This window comes from Melospiza melodia, chromosome 4, assembly GCF_035770615.1.
Source record: "Melospiza melodia melodia isolate bMelMel2 chromosome 4, bMelMel2.pri, whole genome shotgun sequence".
NCBI lineage: Eukaryota > Metazoa > Chordata > Aves > Passeriformes > Passerellidae > Melospiza > Melospiza melodia.
This window is the reverse complement of record NC_086197.1, coordinates 91453091-91470850: the sequence shown is the minus strand read 5'-3', so window position 1 is coordinate 91470850 and position 17760 is coordinate 91453091. Positions and strand designations below refer to the sequence as shown.

At 35.0% G+C, this 17760-nt stretch overlaps 1 protein-coding gene across 1 annotated transcript; it reads left to right on the top strand.

Annotated features, from left to right (window-relative positions):
• Nucleotides 1-3443: 3443 nt before the first annotated feature.
• LRRC17 (leucine rich repeat containing 17) lies at nt 3444-17345 on the top strand. The gene is made up of 5 exons (XM_063155562.1): nt 3444-3602; nt 7596-7722; nt 10845-11716; nt 15156-15311; nt 16528-17345. The coding sequence occupies exons 3-5, from the start codon at nt 10960-10962 to the stop codon at nt 16929-16931; spliced, it is 1317 nt and encodes a 438-aa protein (XP_063011632.1). The 5' UTR covers nt 3444-3602; nt 7596-7722; nt 10845-10959; the 3' UTR covers nt 16932-17345.
• The last annotated feature ends 415 nt before the right edge of the window (nt 17346-17760 follow it).

The window sequence follows — 17760 nt, the reverse complement described above, 5'->3', positions numbered from 1 at the left end:
ATTAAATTTCTTTCCTATGTCCCCTGTGGATTCTCTACGAAACTTCAGGCACTCTCAAAGATAAGGTACAGAAATGTGAGATTTCTTGCAGATTTTAGTAAAATAATTGCTTTCTCAGCTCACTTGGAATTTCTGTGTTTAATAGATTGCCTCAAGAGTGTACAGCTTGGCCTGAGATTCAATGTTAGGATACATATGGAGTTTAATACTGTATTCCTCACCCCAGATGAGGAAAATCCCACTTAAACCTCAGCTATCAAATCAATTGTGAGGAAGAATATTGAGGTTATTGAATCTTAGGTCCCACAAAATTCTGAAAAAAAGACTTTTTCTGCATGACTCAGTAAAATCATTCTATAAATGTCTTATTGTTCTTGCATATACAGATCAGAAGTGAATGCAAAAATAAAATATAAATGTAAATAAAATTAGGTAAAGAAGTAAAATACAATTCATTATCTGTAGGAGTTTTCAGTCTAATGTGTAAATTACTGTCTTGGGCTTTTATCTTGATTGCATAATAGTATACTATGATCTGAAATGAAAGTACAACAAAAAAGAAACATGGAGCAAACCACAGCTAAAGATCTGTCCCCAGGGATTTAGAAAATAATTGCAGTGAAATGATGAAATGCTTATAAGAATATCAAAGTTCATTGAATTTAACCTTTCTATAGTTTCTTATCCTGAAGAACAGGGGTACACAGGGTTTTTATTCAGGTTTGGCTTTTTTGCTACACATACACTACTTTACAATTCTGTCTTTCTCCCAGAACTGATTGGATTTGTGGAATCCAGCTTTCAAGACAGGACTCTGTCTGCAGCACTGAAAGGATTTTTAAGAAACACTTTTGTGATTCCAGTATTGGCAATACACTGAGGGTAGAAATTTGAAAATCAACGTTTAGAATTGAGGAAGTACTGTCTGGGGCACATGGGACTATCTTTTTTTCATCCTGTCAAGATTCATAAAATGAATTGTGACATCCTTTCAGATGTTTGGCATATTACATTGATGGCTCCACTCCACATGTTATTTTTCTTTTAGTTTTCCACTGTCCAAAAAAAAAGCACTTATATTAACATATTCCTGAATTAGCATTTTCCTAAAATAAATAACAGAGCATTTGTAACTTACAGTATCCTTCAGTTACACAAGTTTGTATTCAGGAAATGTAAACAATCATTCTCTCCTTCAATAAATAAAGAGCATAGCTCAGATGTGCTCCCCAAGTGATGGCCCCTTTTTCTTTCCTTGATATGACTGAAGAAGCCAGAATTTGCCAAAATGAGAATTCTCCCAATGAAGCTGGAGCAGAGGGAAAACAGATGTTGAAAACTGGTGAAGTCTACATGTAGGCTTCTCCAACACCCCTGCAAGACAGATGTCAAGAAATGAAAGGGACAAATGAATTTTTCCCAGTGGCTTGTGCTCTCTTGTCCAGCTGTGGTAGCCTACAGCAAGTGACAGACTGCTGTAACACATTTTGGGCACGACATGCAATTGCTTTATACCCTCAGGTCTTTCCAGTTTTGTGTCTAAGAGCAGAAAATTTTCCACCAACACTGTTCAGCTTCAGGAGGAGAACAAACAGATCTTATGCTTTCTAGGTGGAGCTCTGAGAATGTCAATGGTATTGTGGGGTACCTTTTGAACAATACACAAGAGAATCTCTGTATTTTTAGGAAAATATGTTGAAGCTCATTAACAAAAATATTTACTGCCTATGCCATACAGATAAAACTTTAATTACCATGACTTTATGTAAAACCACACATGCCTACAATTTATCCAGTATCATTGCCATGTATGAACATAATAGTCAAAGAAAAGATTGCACTGTTTTGTAGCAATGGACTAGAAAATGTCTGCTTAATTCTCACTTTTCTGCCCCTCTTTTAGTGAGCTAATTAAATGCCTTGGTCTTTAAGTTGCTACTCACACAATCCTTAACATAATCACACATTTTACAGTTGGGCTTTCTAATCAACCATTCAAATCCTACAGAAGTAGTGGAAATAAAACAATTCATATAAAAAGAACTGTTATGTTAAAATGAAAGAAAAATCCCAAGAAAAATTTTTAAAAAACCATTAAAAATACACATTCTATAGAATATTTTAAGTATAATTTCCATGGTAATAGTACAACTCCTCTACAGTTTTTCAACTACTTCTGAAATGTTAGCCTTACAAAATTTCCCTTTGGTTTCATTCATCCAGTGAGGTGGAAAAAAATCTTTTTAAAATCCTTTATCCAACTGTGATGCAATGTGATGTTTTTTTTGGTTTTAACTGTTCACTTAAGTACTTGGTCATAACCATTAAGCACTGTTCCAGAACCCAAAAATGGAGAAAGCTGTGGAATTCCTTTCAGGGCTCTCAAATGCACTGGCAAGCAAACCCACTGTCCTCTGGTAAGGAGGATTGTGGTTTTCCCTGTTTGATGCTGATCTCTTCTCCCTGAGCACTATTAGATCATGCTTTCTAGAGGCACATCCCTACAGCTCATGATGACACTTCTAAGCAAGCAGGAATGATGCTTTCAGAAAACAGAACAAATTACTGGCATTTTGAAAAAGAGGTAGGTAGTTCTTAACTTTCCTCTAACCTCAGCCCTCATTTCAAATTTCACCCTGTCACTGCACAACAATCTCAGCATGATTCTCATGAACAAGAAGCAGATGCCTGGTAAAGAGAAATCAGAACAAGACTGTTGCCCCATCTGCCTCATCCTTTGTTCTGAAAAGCTTTTGTTAGATGGAAAGTTAAACTGTCATATTCCTCAGACTCCATCTCTCTATTTCACATGTATTTTATTATATGGAGAATCTTCTCAATTTATATAGAAATTAATGTGTGAGTCTTTACTTAAGCATTAGGAGAATTTAATTTTCTTACAATTTCGCATTTCATATTGCTTTTGGAATATATTTCAAGATACAGTATATATTTGAAAGTTTCTAAAATAGTACTGTATTCTAAAACTTTTGTTTTCTTTACAAGTTTAGTAGGATACTAAAGTAATCCAAAACAAAACTATTTTTAGATTGCAGTAATAAATATGACTTCAATTTATATACTAAACCAATGTAAAACTGCAACAAAAGTTCACTTTTTAATTAACTTCCTTCTCAGGAAATCAACTGTAAATCTGTATTTTTTTCCAGCACAGGGTGGTTTTTATTTTTTTATTTTTTTTTGATATCTTAGTAAAAACTGCATTTTTAAAGCTCCAGATATAAACCCCCAACTAATCATGACATAAAATTAGTCTATTTATGGCTACAAAAAGCAAGCCTTGTTCTCATTATGCAGTAAGTACTAGCTGTTTATAGATGTGACAGTTTGCTGGAAGTGATCCAAACCTATAGTGCTATTATTCCTTAGTAAAACTTAAACAGCTGTAGTCATGTAATTCAAAACCCTGGAAGGCTGCTGCAGTGCTTGCTCAACCTCAGTATACCATGAATGCAGGATGCTGCCAGTCATATAAAGGATCCTCTGCTTCACATTATGAAAGAAAGACGTGAACTACAAACCTGAATGCAACCTGGAATTTCCAAACAGATGATCTTGTGACAGCCTTTGCAAGGGTGCAGGTATGGTAAACCTTTGTCTGTGAATTTTCTGCAGTGAGCCAAACTAATTTACTGTAAACTGGGGAAGCTTTGCGAAAAAACCCACAAAAAACAGCAGAGTAATTTGTTACAAGTGCATGCTACAGAGTCAAAAGAACATAAAATGTCATAGTTAAAGTTTTCTGAAAATTACTGTAAAGAAAAGATGTTCAACATGAAATAGAATTATCTACTTGCTGAATTTTGAAAGTCCATTTCTTCTGCTGCAGTTTTTCTCTGCTCTTGTATTGCAGATTAGTGGGGAATAGCACTATCATGCAAGACATTTCACCATATGAATCCAGTAACATTGTAAAATTATCTTAAGCAACGGCAAAAGCAGTTGGAACTTTGTGCATATTTTGCAAGTATGACTTTTCAGTGTAAGTTTGTTGGACTGCTTTTGCAATTAATTTTACAAGCAGTGCCTGCTGGAAATGAAAACCAGACCTCTATCAAAAGATACTAAAAGCAGAAATGTGTAGTTTAAACTTCTCAAGTAGTATAATTATTTAGAAGAGTACTATTAAAAGAATCTGAAAAATTGAAAGAGCTACAGTTACAAAAGTGAGTAATGTAATTTTAGGTTTTGATCAGTTCTTTTGGAAAACATTTCTTTATACTAAACATTAGTTAAGAGAAAGCAAATAGTCTAAGTGGAAAATGTTAATCAACAGCACTCTGTAAAATCAAGAATCTATACTCTGAAATTACTTAAATTTCCAGCTGCAGGTTTATATCCCACTGAAAACTATTCATTTGACTGAATGATATTCCCAACTGGAAAAAATAACAATTACCACAAGCGCCACAAATGAAAGCATACAGAAAATCAAAACCTAGAATTAAGACCTTCTGCTCTGCTAGACATTTAGTCGTAGTCATGCAGTTCTGCAAGTCAGCAAAATTAGGAATTTTGAAAAGATGGGAACTCCCACTGAGGAGCTGACTGCCTAAGGAGTGGCATACTGACTTTTGGAATTGACTTTATGCTTTCAATACATGCTGAACACAAATGCAAAGAGGAAGTATAAAAAGAATGCCCTTGTAAAAAAAAATACAAAAATATTAAAAAATAAGATTACTTTTCATGAAAAAAACCCAACAATGTGCATTAGACCCAGATATTAGAATATAAAGGCCTGTGTTATTTGTGGTATCTTTTTTTAAAATGGAAATGCTTAATTCATATTAAGTACAAAAGTAAAAGTATCCTTCTTTGTAGAAGGCAGAGCTATTTTGCATTTTAGTGTGATATCCCACAGAAATGAGTGGGATATTCATTTGGAGAATATATTCCCAAATATATCTGATAAAATAAATAATAAATTGAGAGACTGGAGTAAACACTCTGGTAGCTCTCAGTCTTTTTAATGTACATGTTGCTGCAAGACTGCACAATTTAAGATACAGGTAAGCATTTCTTGCTGTATTTTGAAGACTGTGGTCAAAACCTCACAATAACCTAGAAGAGATACTGATTTCCTTTACTGGTCATATGACCAATTTTTAATGATCTGAGAATTTTAACACAAGCCTTCTTTTTTCATTTTTAAAGTGATATCTCCCTTAAACTCAAGGAGTGCACAAACGACCAAAAATCCTTGTTTTGTGTTACAGCTAAATTCTGCAGGAATTCTGTCATACCAGTTTTTCAATTAATTTTGACATTTGCAGTCTCAGGATCATTGTTTTAAAGCAATCTGACAAACTCACCTCCTGACATTTATTCCTCATGTCTACCCTATGTGACAGAAGTTTTCAGAGGGAAATTTTAACTGACTATCTCTTTTGTGCAATATGGAGGCTAAAATACTTGTATGGAATACTATGAGAGAATAAAAAATGACCCCTACACTTCCCCAGCTCCTTGTTCCAATAAAGGATGTCTGATTCACCACAGCAAACTTCACATGCAGCATTATGAAATGCAACACTGCCACCTCTAAACACTTTGTGTTAGTTACCACAGTACACAGAACCTGTGCTGAGCTAATGCTTTTAGGATTGCCATGTGAAATGTTCATAAAATCTGTCTGCTATCAAATTCTTCACAGGACAGCAGCTTTTTGTACATCCCCATAATCTCAGAAACAATGAGCTTTGCTTTTTGTCTCAAAATTATCAATACAAAGAGTGTAATCTCATGGTTTTTAATCAGAAACAATGTGTGAATGGAAAATTTCATAGTAACAAGGTACAAGATAACTGCAAAAGGTCTTTTGTCAGTGGAGAATTTTTCTTTGCTATGTACACTTCAAAAAAATTATGTTCCACACTTCAGCATAAACATATGGAAATCTAAAAACACAAAATATCAGCCAACATGGAAAAACATAGATTATAATAAAAGTAATACTGATGAGATGAGTGGTAGAATTGGAGACACTACTGCAAAACTTTGCCAAAACAAATGTTAATTATGTGAGTATATGGCATTTCAGACAAAGAAAAACAAAATTCTAAATATATTATGAAAATGCCAAAGAAAAACGTGTTTCTGGACTTCATAAGGATGTTATTGAAAGACATATATTTCTTTTTCCTCATAGGAGAAAGAAATAACATACAGCTATTTTTCAAACCCATGTACATCTTTGTGATGACTGCTGTTGTGAACAACTCACCTCATTTCTTCCATGGCAGCTTTTAATGCAGCAATTCTACCTGCCAGGCAGACCTTGAGTCTCTAGGGACACCTCTGAAGCAGGAATGGCAGACTTTTTAAAGACTGTTGAGTTCTCTGCCTTCAGCTCACTGAGCTTCCAAATATCTGCTTGGAATAACTCTTTCTTTTGCAATTGTCACACAAGGCCTTGGCTCACACAATGCACCTAGCCACAATCCTCTCTTTCAAAGAGAAATTTTTATCAACATATCTAACTTCTAAACTCCTTGCATCATCATGAGGAACTGGACATGGACATGAAATTTTTGGATAGCATTTTCTTTTAAAAGTTTTATGAAACTGTGCAATACATAAGAGAATATAGCATATATTTTTAGACATATTAAAAAGATAAAAGAACTGCTATATAAATTAAATCTGTGGGGCATTTATTTCATTTTGTATAGCAGACAGAATCCTACAAATAACTCAAAAAATACTATTTCTATTACACATGCCTCTGAATTTCCTGCAAAATTATTCTATTTCATATTTCTTTGTAATTTACCTTGTCAATAATCATAGAGTTCCTTTAGTACTCTCTACAACAGATTTTATTTAAATAGTACTATCTCTATACAACAGATTTTGTTTAAATAGTACTATCTCTATAAAACAGATTCAGCCAGACTTAAACTGGCTGAATAATAAAAATACCCAGAAGTATATTAAAATTATATTTGTGTGTGTATATGTATATCTATAAGGGGAAAAAACCTGAGTAAGTATCTTTAAAACATCATAATAATTTCTGTACGTCTCAGCCATTTTCTTTGGAGACCTCAAAGTAGAATACTGACAGATGTGATGCTGCTGTTATTACCTTGAAGTATGGTCATTTTATAATTTTAAAGGATACCTACACTATACGGTCCTACAGAGCACAAGGGACTTATCACTTGATTGAAGGTTAGCATATGTTAACACATTTTGCTAAACAAAGATTACTGTAAGCCAATCCTGATACCTAAAATCGTTGGTGAATTTTCTCAATGAATTCTGGTATATTTCTCTAACCAGTAATAAAATTTAATAGAAAATAATTTACACAATGCTTCCTGTTTAGTTCTACCTTCTGGAACATTAAACTTGAGTAATTATAAGGCTTCCATATTTTATTGACCTGCAGAACAGGTACTACTCATATTGTTCCATTCTTATATAATGGGAACAAATCTCCTAGTATGATAAATGTTTCACAATGAATGTCAATATAATGCAAAGACAAAAAGTCAGTTCTTGTACATGAAAATGTAATAGTTGAAACTGTCTTTTTCCATGTTGTGATCACCTTTTCCCTATTTCAGTTATCAGGCAAAAGGATCCAGATAACTGAAATTCAATACCAGCCAATCCTAAAGAGGAAATTTTGTGCTTTTGAAATCCATTCCTGCAACAAAGGATTTGAGAGAGGAGATATATCAGTAAAACCAGGTATGTAGATAGAAGATAACCACAACCTGTAAGGTGTGAAGGCACAAGGAGTGGTGAGAAAACTGGGGGAAATAGTGATGAGGAAAATCTCTGAAATCTTGCATGCAAAAGCAGCACAAAGGGGTCTGTTTTAAGTGTCTGAACACAAACACTTGTAGCTTGGGAATCAACCAGCAGGGACCAAAATCCATGCACTGATTCAGAGCTGTGACTTCACTGGGACTCCAGAGATGCACAGAGATAGTACATGCAACTGAAGGGGTGCAATGAAAGCTTCCAGAATATTTAGGAATGACAGCCCAGAAAGCTGAGGATGAGCTGCACTCTATGCAAAATCATGCCTGGGCTTTGCATTGAAATGGGTGGGAAAAAAAAGTCAACTAAAAACTTATTTGTAATGATTAGAAGCCAGGCCTATGAGCATTACATTGTGGTAGGGATCTGCTGCAGACTGCTTGATCTAGATGAGATGGTGGATGAAACCTTTGGGCAGCTGAAGGAAGCTTTACTCTTGCCTACCCTGGTTACTCATGAGAGACTTTAGCCACTCCTACATGCTGCCAGAAAATATGGCTGGGCATGAACAATCCAGAAGACTTCTAGAGTATGTTGAAGACAGTTTCTTGATCCAGCTGGCTGACAAGTGGTCCAGGGAAAGTGTTCTTCAACAGGTGAAGGAATGTGAGCTTGAGTGAATGTTACCTTGAATGAACTTAAATGGCTTTTGTTACTGCAGCCGTGGAAATGAGAAAATGAGAAGTTCAAAATCCAGACAGAAGAAAATTGGACAAACTGTAGAAGAAAAAACTCTGAACTTGTTAGTAGATTTTGGCTACTTTAGGTATATGTTGAACAGGATCTCAAAGTAGACAGCCCTGGAGGGCAAAGGGGCTCCGGAGAATTGGTTAATCTTCAAGGACAAGCTACTCCTTTACTTTTTAGCCTCAGTTCTTACAGCTAAGACCTGTCTGAAGGCTTCCCAGGTGCCTGGCTGGAGCCTGTGAGCAGAGTCTGAGAGTGAAGCAATACCCCTTGTAGAAGAAGTTAATGTCAGGGAGCACCTGAGGAAATGGGATGAGACAGGGTGCATCCAAGAGGAAGAAAGCTGTCTCTTGTCATTGAGAGGCCTCGCTCATTTTTGAAAGGTCATGACAGTCAGAGGAGATTCCTAATGACTGGAAGGTAGGAAATGTCACTTCCATTTTCAGGAAGTGGAAGAAGCTCCAAGAAACTACAGGCCAGTCAGCTCCACTTGAGTCCCTGAGAGGTTATGTAGCAAATCCTCCATGAAGCTCTGTCCAAGCACACAAAGGATAAAAAAATGACAGCAAACAGCCAGCATGAGTCTATCAAGGGCAAAGCATTCCTCACTAATTTGAGAGTTTTCTGTGAAGAAATTACTAGATCTATTGATAAGGGGAGAAAAGCAGCCCTTGCATCACTAACTTGACTATCCTAAACAATTTTTGTTTGAAGTGCTTAAGCTGTATTTTACCTACGGTAATTTTCAAAAGCTTGTGTGAAAATATTGGTGTTTCTGGGCTAGAACACTGGATATACACTTCACTAAAAAGTGACTATAAATGATACAAAAGATTTCTTTTACATACTGAACACTAGAAATAGCCTATAAATTCATGAATATATTAAGAAACATAATTTCTGAACAATATATTAATGTTATTCTTAGATTAATTTATTATAAGAAAAATTTGCCTATAACATTGCCTTTTCTAAGAAATTATTAATTAAAGCAAAGTGAAACATTGTTTTTCTATCAAAGAAGAGCAATGAAAAAGCATTAAAGAAAATTAATGGAAGCAAAATAAACTTTAAAATATTAAGCTGAGAAAAAAATGGGCAAATACACAATGGTGACTGCATTCTTAGACACATTTAAAATTAAACCTCTTAAAAATATCAAGAATTTAGTGAGACATTTGTAGAGCCCAAGTGGGTACTGAAGGAATAAAGGAAGTTGTAAACAATACAGGATTAAAATGTAGTTTGACAACTCCAAGCTTATAATAACAACCCTCCTCCCAGACTAGTGAACTTTTGAAGCCTGTTTATCAAAATTAATTGAGATTGAATATATCATTTTGCCCTGGTAGTGTAGAAAACCAGTGAGAACTTCACAAATTATCTCTGAATCCTACTTAACTCCATTTTTAAATTACTTAAGAACACAAGTCTCTATTTTTTATCAGGAAGATTTGTAATCCAAATAGCCACAGCAATTGAAAAAATCTTTCTTCTTGGTATAAATTAGAGTTTGTAGAAGGAGTTTGTAGTTTTTATATTTAATCCCTGGCATTCACAGATATTTAATCTTGCAAAATTTTTAATTCACCTAAAACACCCAAAATGAAACAACAAACTCCAAACCTGAAACAAAATTAAAATCAAAACCAAAAAACAACAACAAAAAAAAAAAAAAAAACAAAAAAACAAAAAAAAAAAAAAAACAAAAACAAACAACCAAAAAAACCCAAACCCAACCAAGCCAAAAAACTCTCATATTAAAGGCGAACAGTTCAAATTCTCAGTGCATGACATAAATGTAGGAATTCCTCATACAGGTTCAATCTATCTGGGCCAATATCCTGAACCATAGTCACAGCAGATTACTGAGATGAAAGCACAAAACCCCAAAAATTGGGGTAAACAATCCTGAGAAAATGACTTGAAAACAAGCCCACCCTTGAGCACAAACTAAAACTGGCAGTCTGATGGCTTTCCCTGGTTTGACTCTGCATGTGTTCCAATTGTTCAGCATTCAGGAAGTTGGAAAAGACCAGCTTCAAACTCCTTGTTTGAGCTCATCTTCCAAGATTAATTTAAATGCTAAAAGGTCCACCCTGGTGCTGTTTCCTGAATACATGAGAATCTCCTAACAAAGATCAGTGAGAAATTGGTCCATATAGTTTCCCATGTTTAATCATAATGAAAAACAGTAGACCAGAGTAAGTGAAAACTAACAAACAAAGAGATAGAACATTGAATCTTCAAAGTAATTGTGAAGTTCCAAGTAGTGTGATGATTGAGTACTTGACTTACATAATCTTCCATGGAAATGCCCATTCCATCTGTTCTAATGCTTTACTTTTCTTCCAACACAGGGATCCCACACACCCCAGCTGTGCCTCCTCAGATCTGTACAACATTGATTCGCACTATCCAAAAATTTCAAGTGTTCAGCTGTCAGAAAAGAACTGGGGGCAGCTGAATGTCAGGATGCAAGTAGTTACTATTATATTACTACTTCTTCTTTGTAGTGCATCTGACTCTAGGAGGACAAGGAATAGGAGTTTGAGAAAAAATGAAAGGGAAAACATTTTAAGGAGAGCATCTAGCACTGTTAAGCGCAATGCCCGAGACCTACCATGTGATATTTACACTTATCTTCATGAGAAATACTTAGACTGTCAGGAAAGAAAATTGGTTTTTGTGGCACCTGATTGGCCAGAAGATATAAAACACATGCTGCTAGCAAGAAACAGAATTCGTAAACTAAAGAATAATATGTTTTCTAAGTATAAAGTGCTGAAAAGTCTGGATTTACAACAGAATGACATATCAAAAATTGAGAGCGAGGCTTTTTATGGTTTGGATAAACTTACCACGCTCTTACTTCAGCATAACCAAATTAAGATTTTATCTGAGGAGATTTTTATTTATACACCCAATCTAAACTACCTTCGTCTCTATGACAATCCGTGGCATTGCAGCTGTGAACTAGAAACTCTTGTTACAATGCTACAGGTTCCAACAAACAGGAATTTGGGAAATTATGCCAAATGTGTGCACCCAATAGAACTGAAAAATCAGAAGTTAAAGCAGGTAAAAGCTGATCAGCTATGTAGTGAAGAGGACAGGCAGGATCCCAAAAACATAAAACGGGAGAAGCCTGAACCTGCCAAACCAGAATTTGATTCCTCTTTGTGCCACATGTATGTGTTTCCTGTGACAACTCTGAACTGCAGAAGAAAAGGTTTGTATCTGTCATTATAACTGAATGAATGATTTTAATATTCTAGTTATTTAATCCATTCTACATTTACATGCACATTATTTATTGCAAATGAACTCAGTATAGTACTCCCATTGCTTAAATGGAAATTGTTTATTGTTTTTCTCTTACAGCTATCAGCAATAAGCAGGAATTCTTCCTGCATTTTCCCTCTGCTCTGCAGCCCAAATTCCACAGATATTCCTTAGTGCTGTGATGTATCTAACAGAAACCAACAGGGATAAAAGCATATTACTTAAGTAACTAGTCTGAGTGTACAACTATAAACATACTAATCAGTCAGATTACAGCTCTGCTGAACCTGCTGAACTGATACAGACAAGCACAAAGTGTCTTTTCTTCCTTCCATTGTACAAACACAACGATAGCAATAACTTTAACAGAGGTGAGCTGTGAAGCAGGACTGGAGCAGCCAGCTGTGTTTTCAATGCCCAGAGGAACCTGATTGCAAAGGAAAGGCTTTGCATCCTCACATTTGCTGCACAAGATTTCTTCTACTAAGGGAAGAAATTGTGTGTTTTTGTTAATAAAGAAATACCTCCTCTGTATTCTTCCTCCCAGCACCCAGCAAACAATTCAAAGTTGAAGGGACTTCAAGAAATGTTTTTCAGACACTTGGATCCATTCCATCTCTAAATCTTTCTCAGGCCCCTAAGAGCCACAGTTAAGCCCTAAGGGTAAACCAGATGGGGTATATATCAACACGAAAATGCACATTTATTTGTCCTTTATATTTCCCATATTTTATCCCACGACAAAACAAAGCAAACAAAAAAAAAAAAATTCAGAGGAGAATAATTATTTAACATAACAATTCTGAAAGAAGAAGCATTGCTTGAAGCAGCCAACATTGTGAGACCTTTTCCCCAATTTTAGCAGAGCTTAGCCTGCATATTTTATTCAGCTGAACTTCTATTAGCTTGAAGAGATTTTTTGTAAAAACCTCAGTGTGCCCTTACTCTTGCACCTTTATGCCAGAGAAAAGCTCAGAATTCAGTATAAGGAGATAATATCTAAATATCAAGGATTAATGATTTCAGTATTTGATTACATGGCTTATCTACTATGTATGTCATAAAAATGGTCTGTGTTCTTTACTTTTATTTCACCCTGTAAATATCTTTTCTTGTCTATCTGGCTCAATTTTCTCTTTCTTTTACCATGAAGCTACTACATATTTTAATTAATTATTTGTGCTGCTTTTATTATTTTTTAATATTCACCTATCTTACCTTTCCTTGTAGATAAGATCTTAACTATTAGATTATAGATTGTTATCTTAATTATCCTTCGTAGAATCTTAATTCATATCACTCTTAGTATTCAGTAAACTGTTATTGAATAAAGCCCAGGCATAAATTACAATTTTATTATAAGGAAAGACTTTACAGCTCTCCCCTCTTAGTGGTATCAAAGAGATGAGCTGAACACACAAATATACCCAAAAACTTCTGAGGAAAAAAAAATTACTTTTTTCTCTAAGTTCATAGAAACATTCAATGTGATCTGATCTTCATGGGAGTTTCAAAGGGGTTGATGGTATTTGAAAGCATGGTTTATTGTCTTTAATATTAATAATGGAGGAATAAAGTTATTTTAACATTTACACAATAGTACTAGAGGATACAGGGACTCCCTTCTTCAGGTCAAGACCTAATTATATCAATCCAGAACTTCCTGCATGCTTGCATGGACACACTGAGTATGTTTCAATACTGTTTGGAAGTACTAGGTCTACTGTGCATATGTTTGACAGCTGGATGCAGATATCCCATGGATATTTGGTATTTCTGAACATATGGAAATCTTTGATGAAAGCATTGTACTTACTGTCTTTGTATATGAGTATTGTACAGCAGATGCACACTTCACTGGAATTTTCATCAGAAATAGGAGTGTAATGCACACAAAATCCAGGGAAAACACAAAAATGTCTCTAAATCTGTGTGGACAAGAATTCAAAATAGAAAAAAAATAGTGCATCAGTTAACAAACTAGTAAGATGACATGAAAAGCTCCAATCCATTATTCCTTTACAATGGAAGGAATGGAATGACAAGCACTTGCTCTACCACTACTATGTCTAAAGAGGTAGCACAACAGGTCAGGAACTTTCAATTAATGCCAGAAACCTCATGAAAAAAATCTTAAAAATATATTAATCCATGTGCATGTTCCCTTTTTTAAAAAATAATTTGCTTATTTCTCATCAGACCAGTGATATGCCAGACCTTGTTGGACTCCAGAATGAAATACTCTATGTCCTTGATTCTGTTTTACCGAAACAAAAACAAAAACAAAAACAAAACAAAAAAAGAGAAGCAAAAGCAGTTTGTTTGCATTTCTACAAAGAACTTGGATTTTCAAGGACAGTTGAAAAAAGAGTCTGCTTTCTAGTACTTCCAAACTCTCCAAGTCTCTAAATTCAAGCATTATTTGCATTCATTTGGTGATAAATAGGCCCTGAAACTTTGACATCTGCAGAAGCAGGAAGCAATCCAACTACAGCAGGCTGGAGTAGTCATAATATTTATGTATTTATAATACCACAGCTCTGCTCATAATCAGATATAAGGCAGGAAGACTCTGGTATGTTGCTGTAGTCTCTTCTCAAAAATACCTGAGTCATTAGATATCTTCAGAACTTCAGAAGTACCACACAGAGCCCAGCACAGATCCAGAAACTACTTGCTTTCATTCAAAGATGGTCAGGCAAGAGACACTGCTCATTTTCTTGTTATGACAGCGCAGAATTAGAACGCTCATTGAGCAAATATAATAATCCTGGAGATTAGGTTTGTTAACATTACCCTGAGAGGGTTCAAACCACAGGCTGCACTTCTCAAGCATGGGCCCTTACTACTGGAGTAGGAGCTGCTCTTTCTGGAGTTCTTTTGCAAGGAACACTGTAAGGATATGGACACCAATGACTGAGAGGTCCTCAGCTACTTTGGAACTGCCAGTGATAGAAGTAGGAGAGAGAAGCAGACAAAATGCCACTCTGCTGCCTGGGTGGTGTTTTATATAGTTACTCTGGTTTCTTTTTTTTAAGCAATCAAGCCCTTCACACATATTTTTTTGTATTAGTATAAATATAAATATATAGTAATGTATTAGTATAAAATAAGGTACTACTTACCCTATTCCTATGTGAATGGTCTAGTTCTACTATATGCACTAATGAAGAGAACAATCTTCACATGAAACGTAAAAGTACAAGTAAAGAAAGAATGAAATTCAGAAGTTGAGAAATCATGGTGGCACTAGTAGAGGGGATAAAAAGGAAAGAAAACAAGAAAAATGTTAGACTGACAATACTCTGTCAGGCATGCAACTGTGATACCTAAGCAGTAAGAATAATCTAAAGCTGATACAAGTTGTGTCTTTTTCATTTTTTAAGATTTAAAGAAAGTTCCAGGCAACATACCTCCAGATATAGCTAAACTTGATTTGTCCAACAACAAAATTAGACAGCTACGAGCCAAGGAGTTTGAAGATGTCAGTGAACTGAAGATATTAAATCTAAACAGTAATGGACTAGCATACATTGATCCTGGTAAGAATAATTTTAAATACTCATAAAAAATTATTTCTCTTTTATTAAATACTGTCTCTATCAGATATAAACTGGGTGGGAGGGGGAAGGATTTAAAATTCTAGAGGCTGGTGCAAATTTTACCTTTTGTACATTTCAATCCATAGAGTAAAGGTTTGCACTGAAATATATTCATCATGAAAATCAGTAGAGAAAGACACATTTAAGTTGCTCTTTCTAAATACTAAACTCACCAAGTGCAAAAGGTAATTCTGGAACCTGAAGGCTAACAGTTTTCCAAAATTCTAAGTAGTTCAATGATTTTTAAAATATCTTTGCCACATCTAAGAAAACATTACAGGAGGCTACTTTTCAATTATATTTTATGATAAAATAACAGACAAACCTAAAGAATTTAAACAATTTTTAGTTAAAAATCACTACATAGAATTGCTTTTAAGTTATACTTTATTAGGACTCAAGTATCCTTATTGGCAATTTGCTTATAGCCTATGTTCATTTGGATTTAATTATGAAACTGGGTGGGAGAAAGAGAGAGGAAATGTATCAAGCAAAAAGGGCCTTATCTAGTACCATCATGCCAATTAAACAGCATCAGAAATGTTAATACAAATTAAAATGGTACTTGTAAAATGGTACTTGTGAGGTTTAACATTACACAGTTGATTTATTTAAATTAAGACTTTTGCTATTAAATGAAACGGTATCCGCGCAAAAAATATGAACTGCTCTCTGAAATGTAACTCACAAGCATTATTATGAAGCTCCTTGTTTACTCCATTCCAATCTTAAAACATTAATTTGAAGGTTCTATACATGCACACAAATACCTATACACACACAAACCTCTGGCCCTGCACATTGTCTGATAATAAATTTCCATATTCCTACTTCTGTATCATGATAATAACAACAGGGTTCAATGAGTAAATCAGGCATTCATCCACCTCCACTGTCTCTATTCTACACTCAGGCAGACTCATGAAGTGTTTTATAGCTTTGCCAGCAGTGCAACTCCCCTAATATTTCACTTCTGAAGGCATGAGCCATATTTTAAAATTCAATGTTTGACAAATCCTTTTATAGCCTCTAGCCTAAATAAAACCAAAAAACCCAGTAGCTGTAAAATTATAAAAATATTTTTCCTCTTCTAGATATGAATGTTTTTTTCTAAGTTAACTTCATAAGGTACCAATAACTATTTTCTATTGATTAGCTGCTTTTTCAGGCCTCAATAATTTAGAAGAGCTGGATCTATCAAACAACAGCTTGCAGAATTTTGAATATGGAGTACTGGAAGATCTTTACTTTCTGAAAATACTGTGGCTAAGAGAGAATCCTTGGAGATGTGATTACAACATACATTATCTTTTCTACTGGCTGAAGCATCACTACAACGTTCACTATAATGGCCTAGAATGCAAAATGCCTGAGGAATACAAAGGATGGTCTGTTGGAAAATATGTTCGAAGTTATTATGAGGAATGCCCAAAAGACAAGCTTCCTGTCTATCCAGAAACTTTTGATCTGGACAAAGATGACGAGGAATGGGAACGACACAAGGAGCAAACAGTTCAGACAGTAAAGAAGCATGGTGTAATTGTCACTGTGATAGGCTAATAAGGGAAAACTCTCCCTTAGTAGGTTTAAATATCTGATATTTTGAGAAAGAAAAACATGCTGTTTACATTTGTTCTAATTATTCTGTTGGTTTGTAGGACTATCTGCCTACAAAGATGTCTGTATATTGCCAAAAATAACTACAGAATGACATTAGTTCAACAGCATCCTTCATCTAATAATTGTTTTTGACAATTTGTTCTGGACACTCTTGTGAAATACTTTGGCAAATCAATAGACACAAATGTACATAATATGGTTGGAAGAAGTTGTCTTATGTATGAACACAGTTTATGTTCACACAGAAATAACTGCAGGATTGTGACCAAGACCCATTTTCCTTGAATGTATTGACAGTTCTTTGTATCTATCAGTTTCCTGAAATATTCCCAGAAAATGTTTCTAAGATTTTTATATTGACTTCCTGTTGTTTTATTGTAGACCAAAAAACCAAACTTAAGACTAACCTTAAATACTATTCTAGAAAAAGAACAGCAGCTGTTATACTAATTAGGATTCAAACACAGAAGGTGGGTTTCACTTGCTGATTTCCCAGTGTTCCTCCTCAGTCTTGAATGAATAACTGAGCCTCTGCCTCTTCCATACCTGAGTGCCCTGAAAGAAAAGTAGCCAATTTATGGTTGGTTCCCAAGATCCAGCTCCACATAAATTGCCTTGCTTGGTTTTTGAGGCAAGCAGAGCTGAAATCTTTCTAGGATGAATTTTAGGTTGTTGTATCATTTTGACACAGATTACGTGCCATCACTTCTAGGTGACAAAGATCACGTGAAGGATGCTGTGCTCTGCATCCAGCGCATCAGTGCCCACC

What these genes read in the sequence shown, in the direction of transcription:
- LRRC17 (XM_063155562.1), top strand. Translation starts at nt 10,960, where the DNA reads ATGCAAGTAGTTACTATTATATTACTACTTCTTCTTTGTAGTGCATCT. An exon ending in TCTGAACTGCAGAAGAAAAG is followed by an intron (nt 11,717 to 15,155) that starts GTTTGTATCTGT and finishes TCATTTTTTAAG; the next exon opens with ATTTAAAGAAAGTTCCAGGC. An exon ending in ACTAGCATACATTGATCCTG is followed by an intron (nt 15,312 to 16,527) that starts GTAAGAATAATT and finishes TCTATTGATTAG; the next exon opens with CTGCTTTTTCAGGCCTCAAT.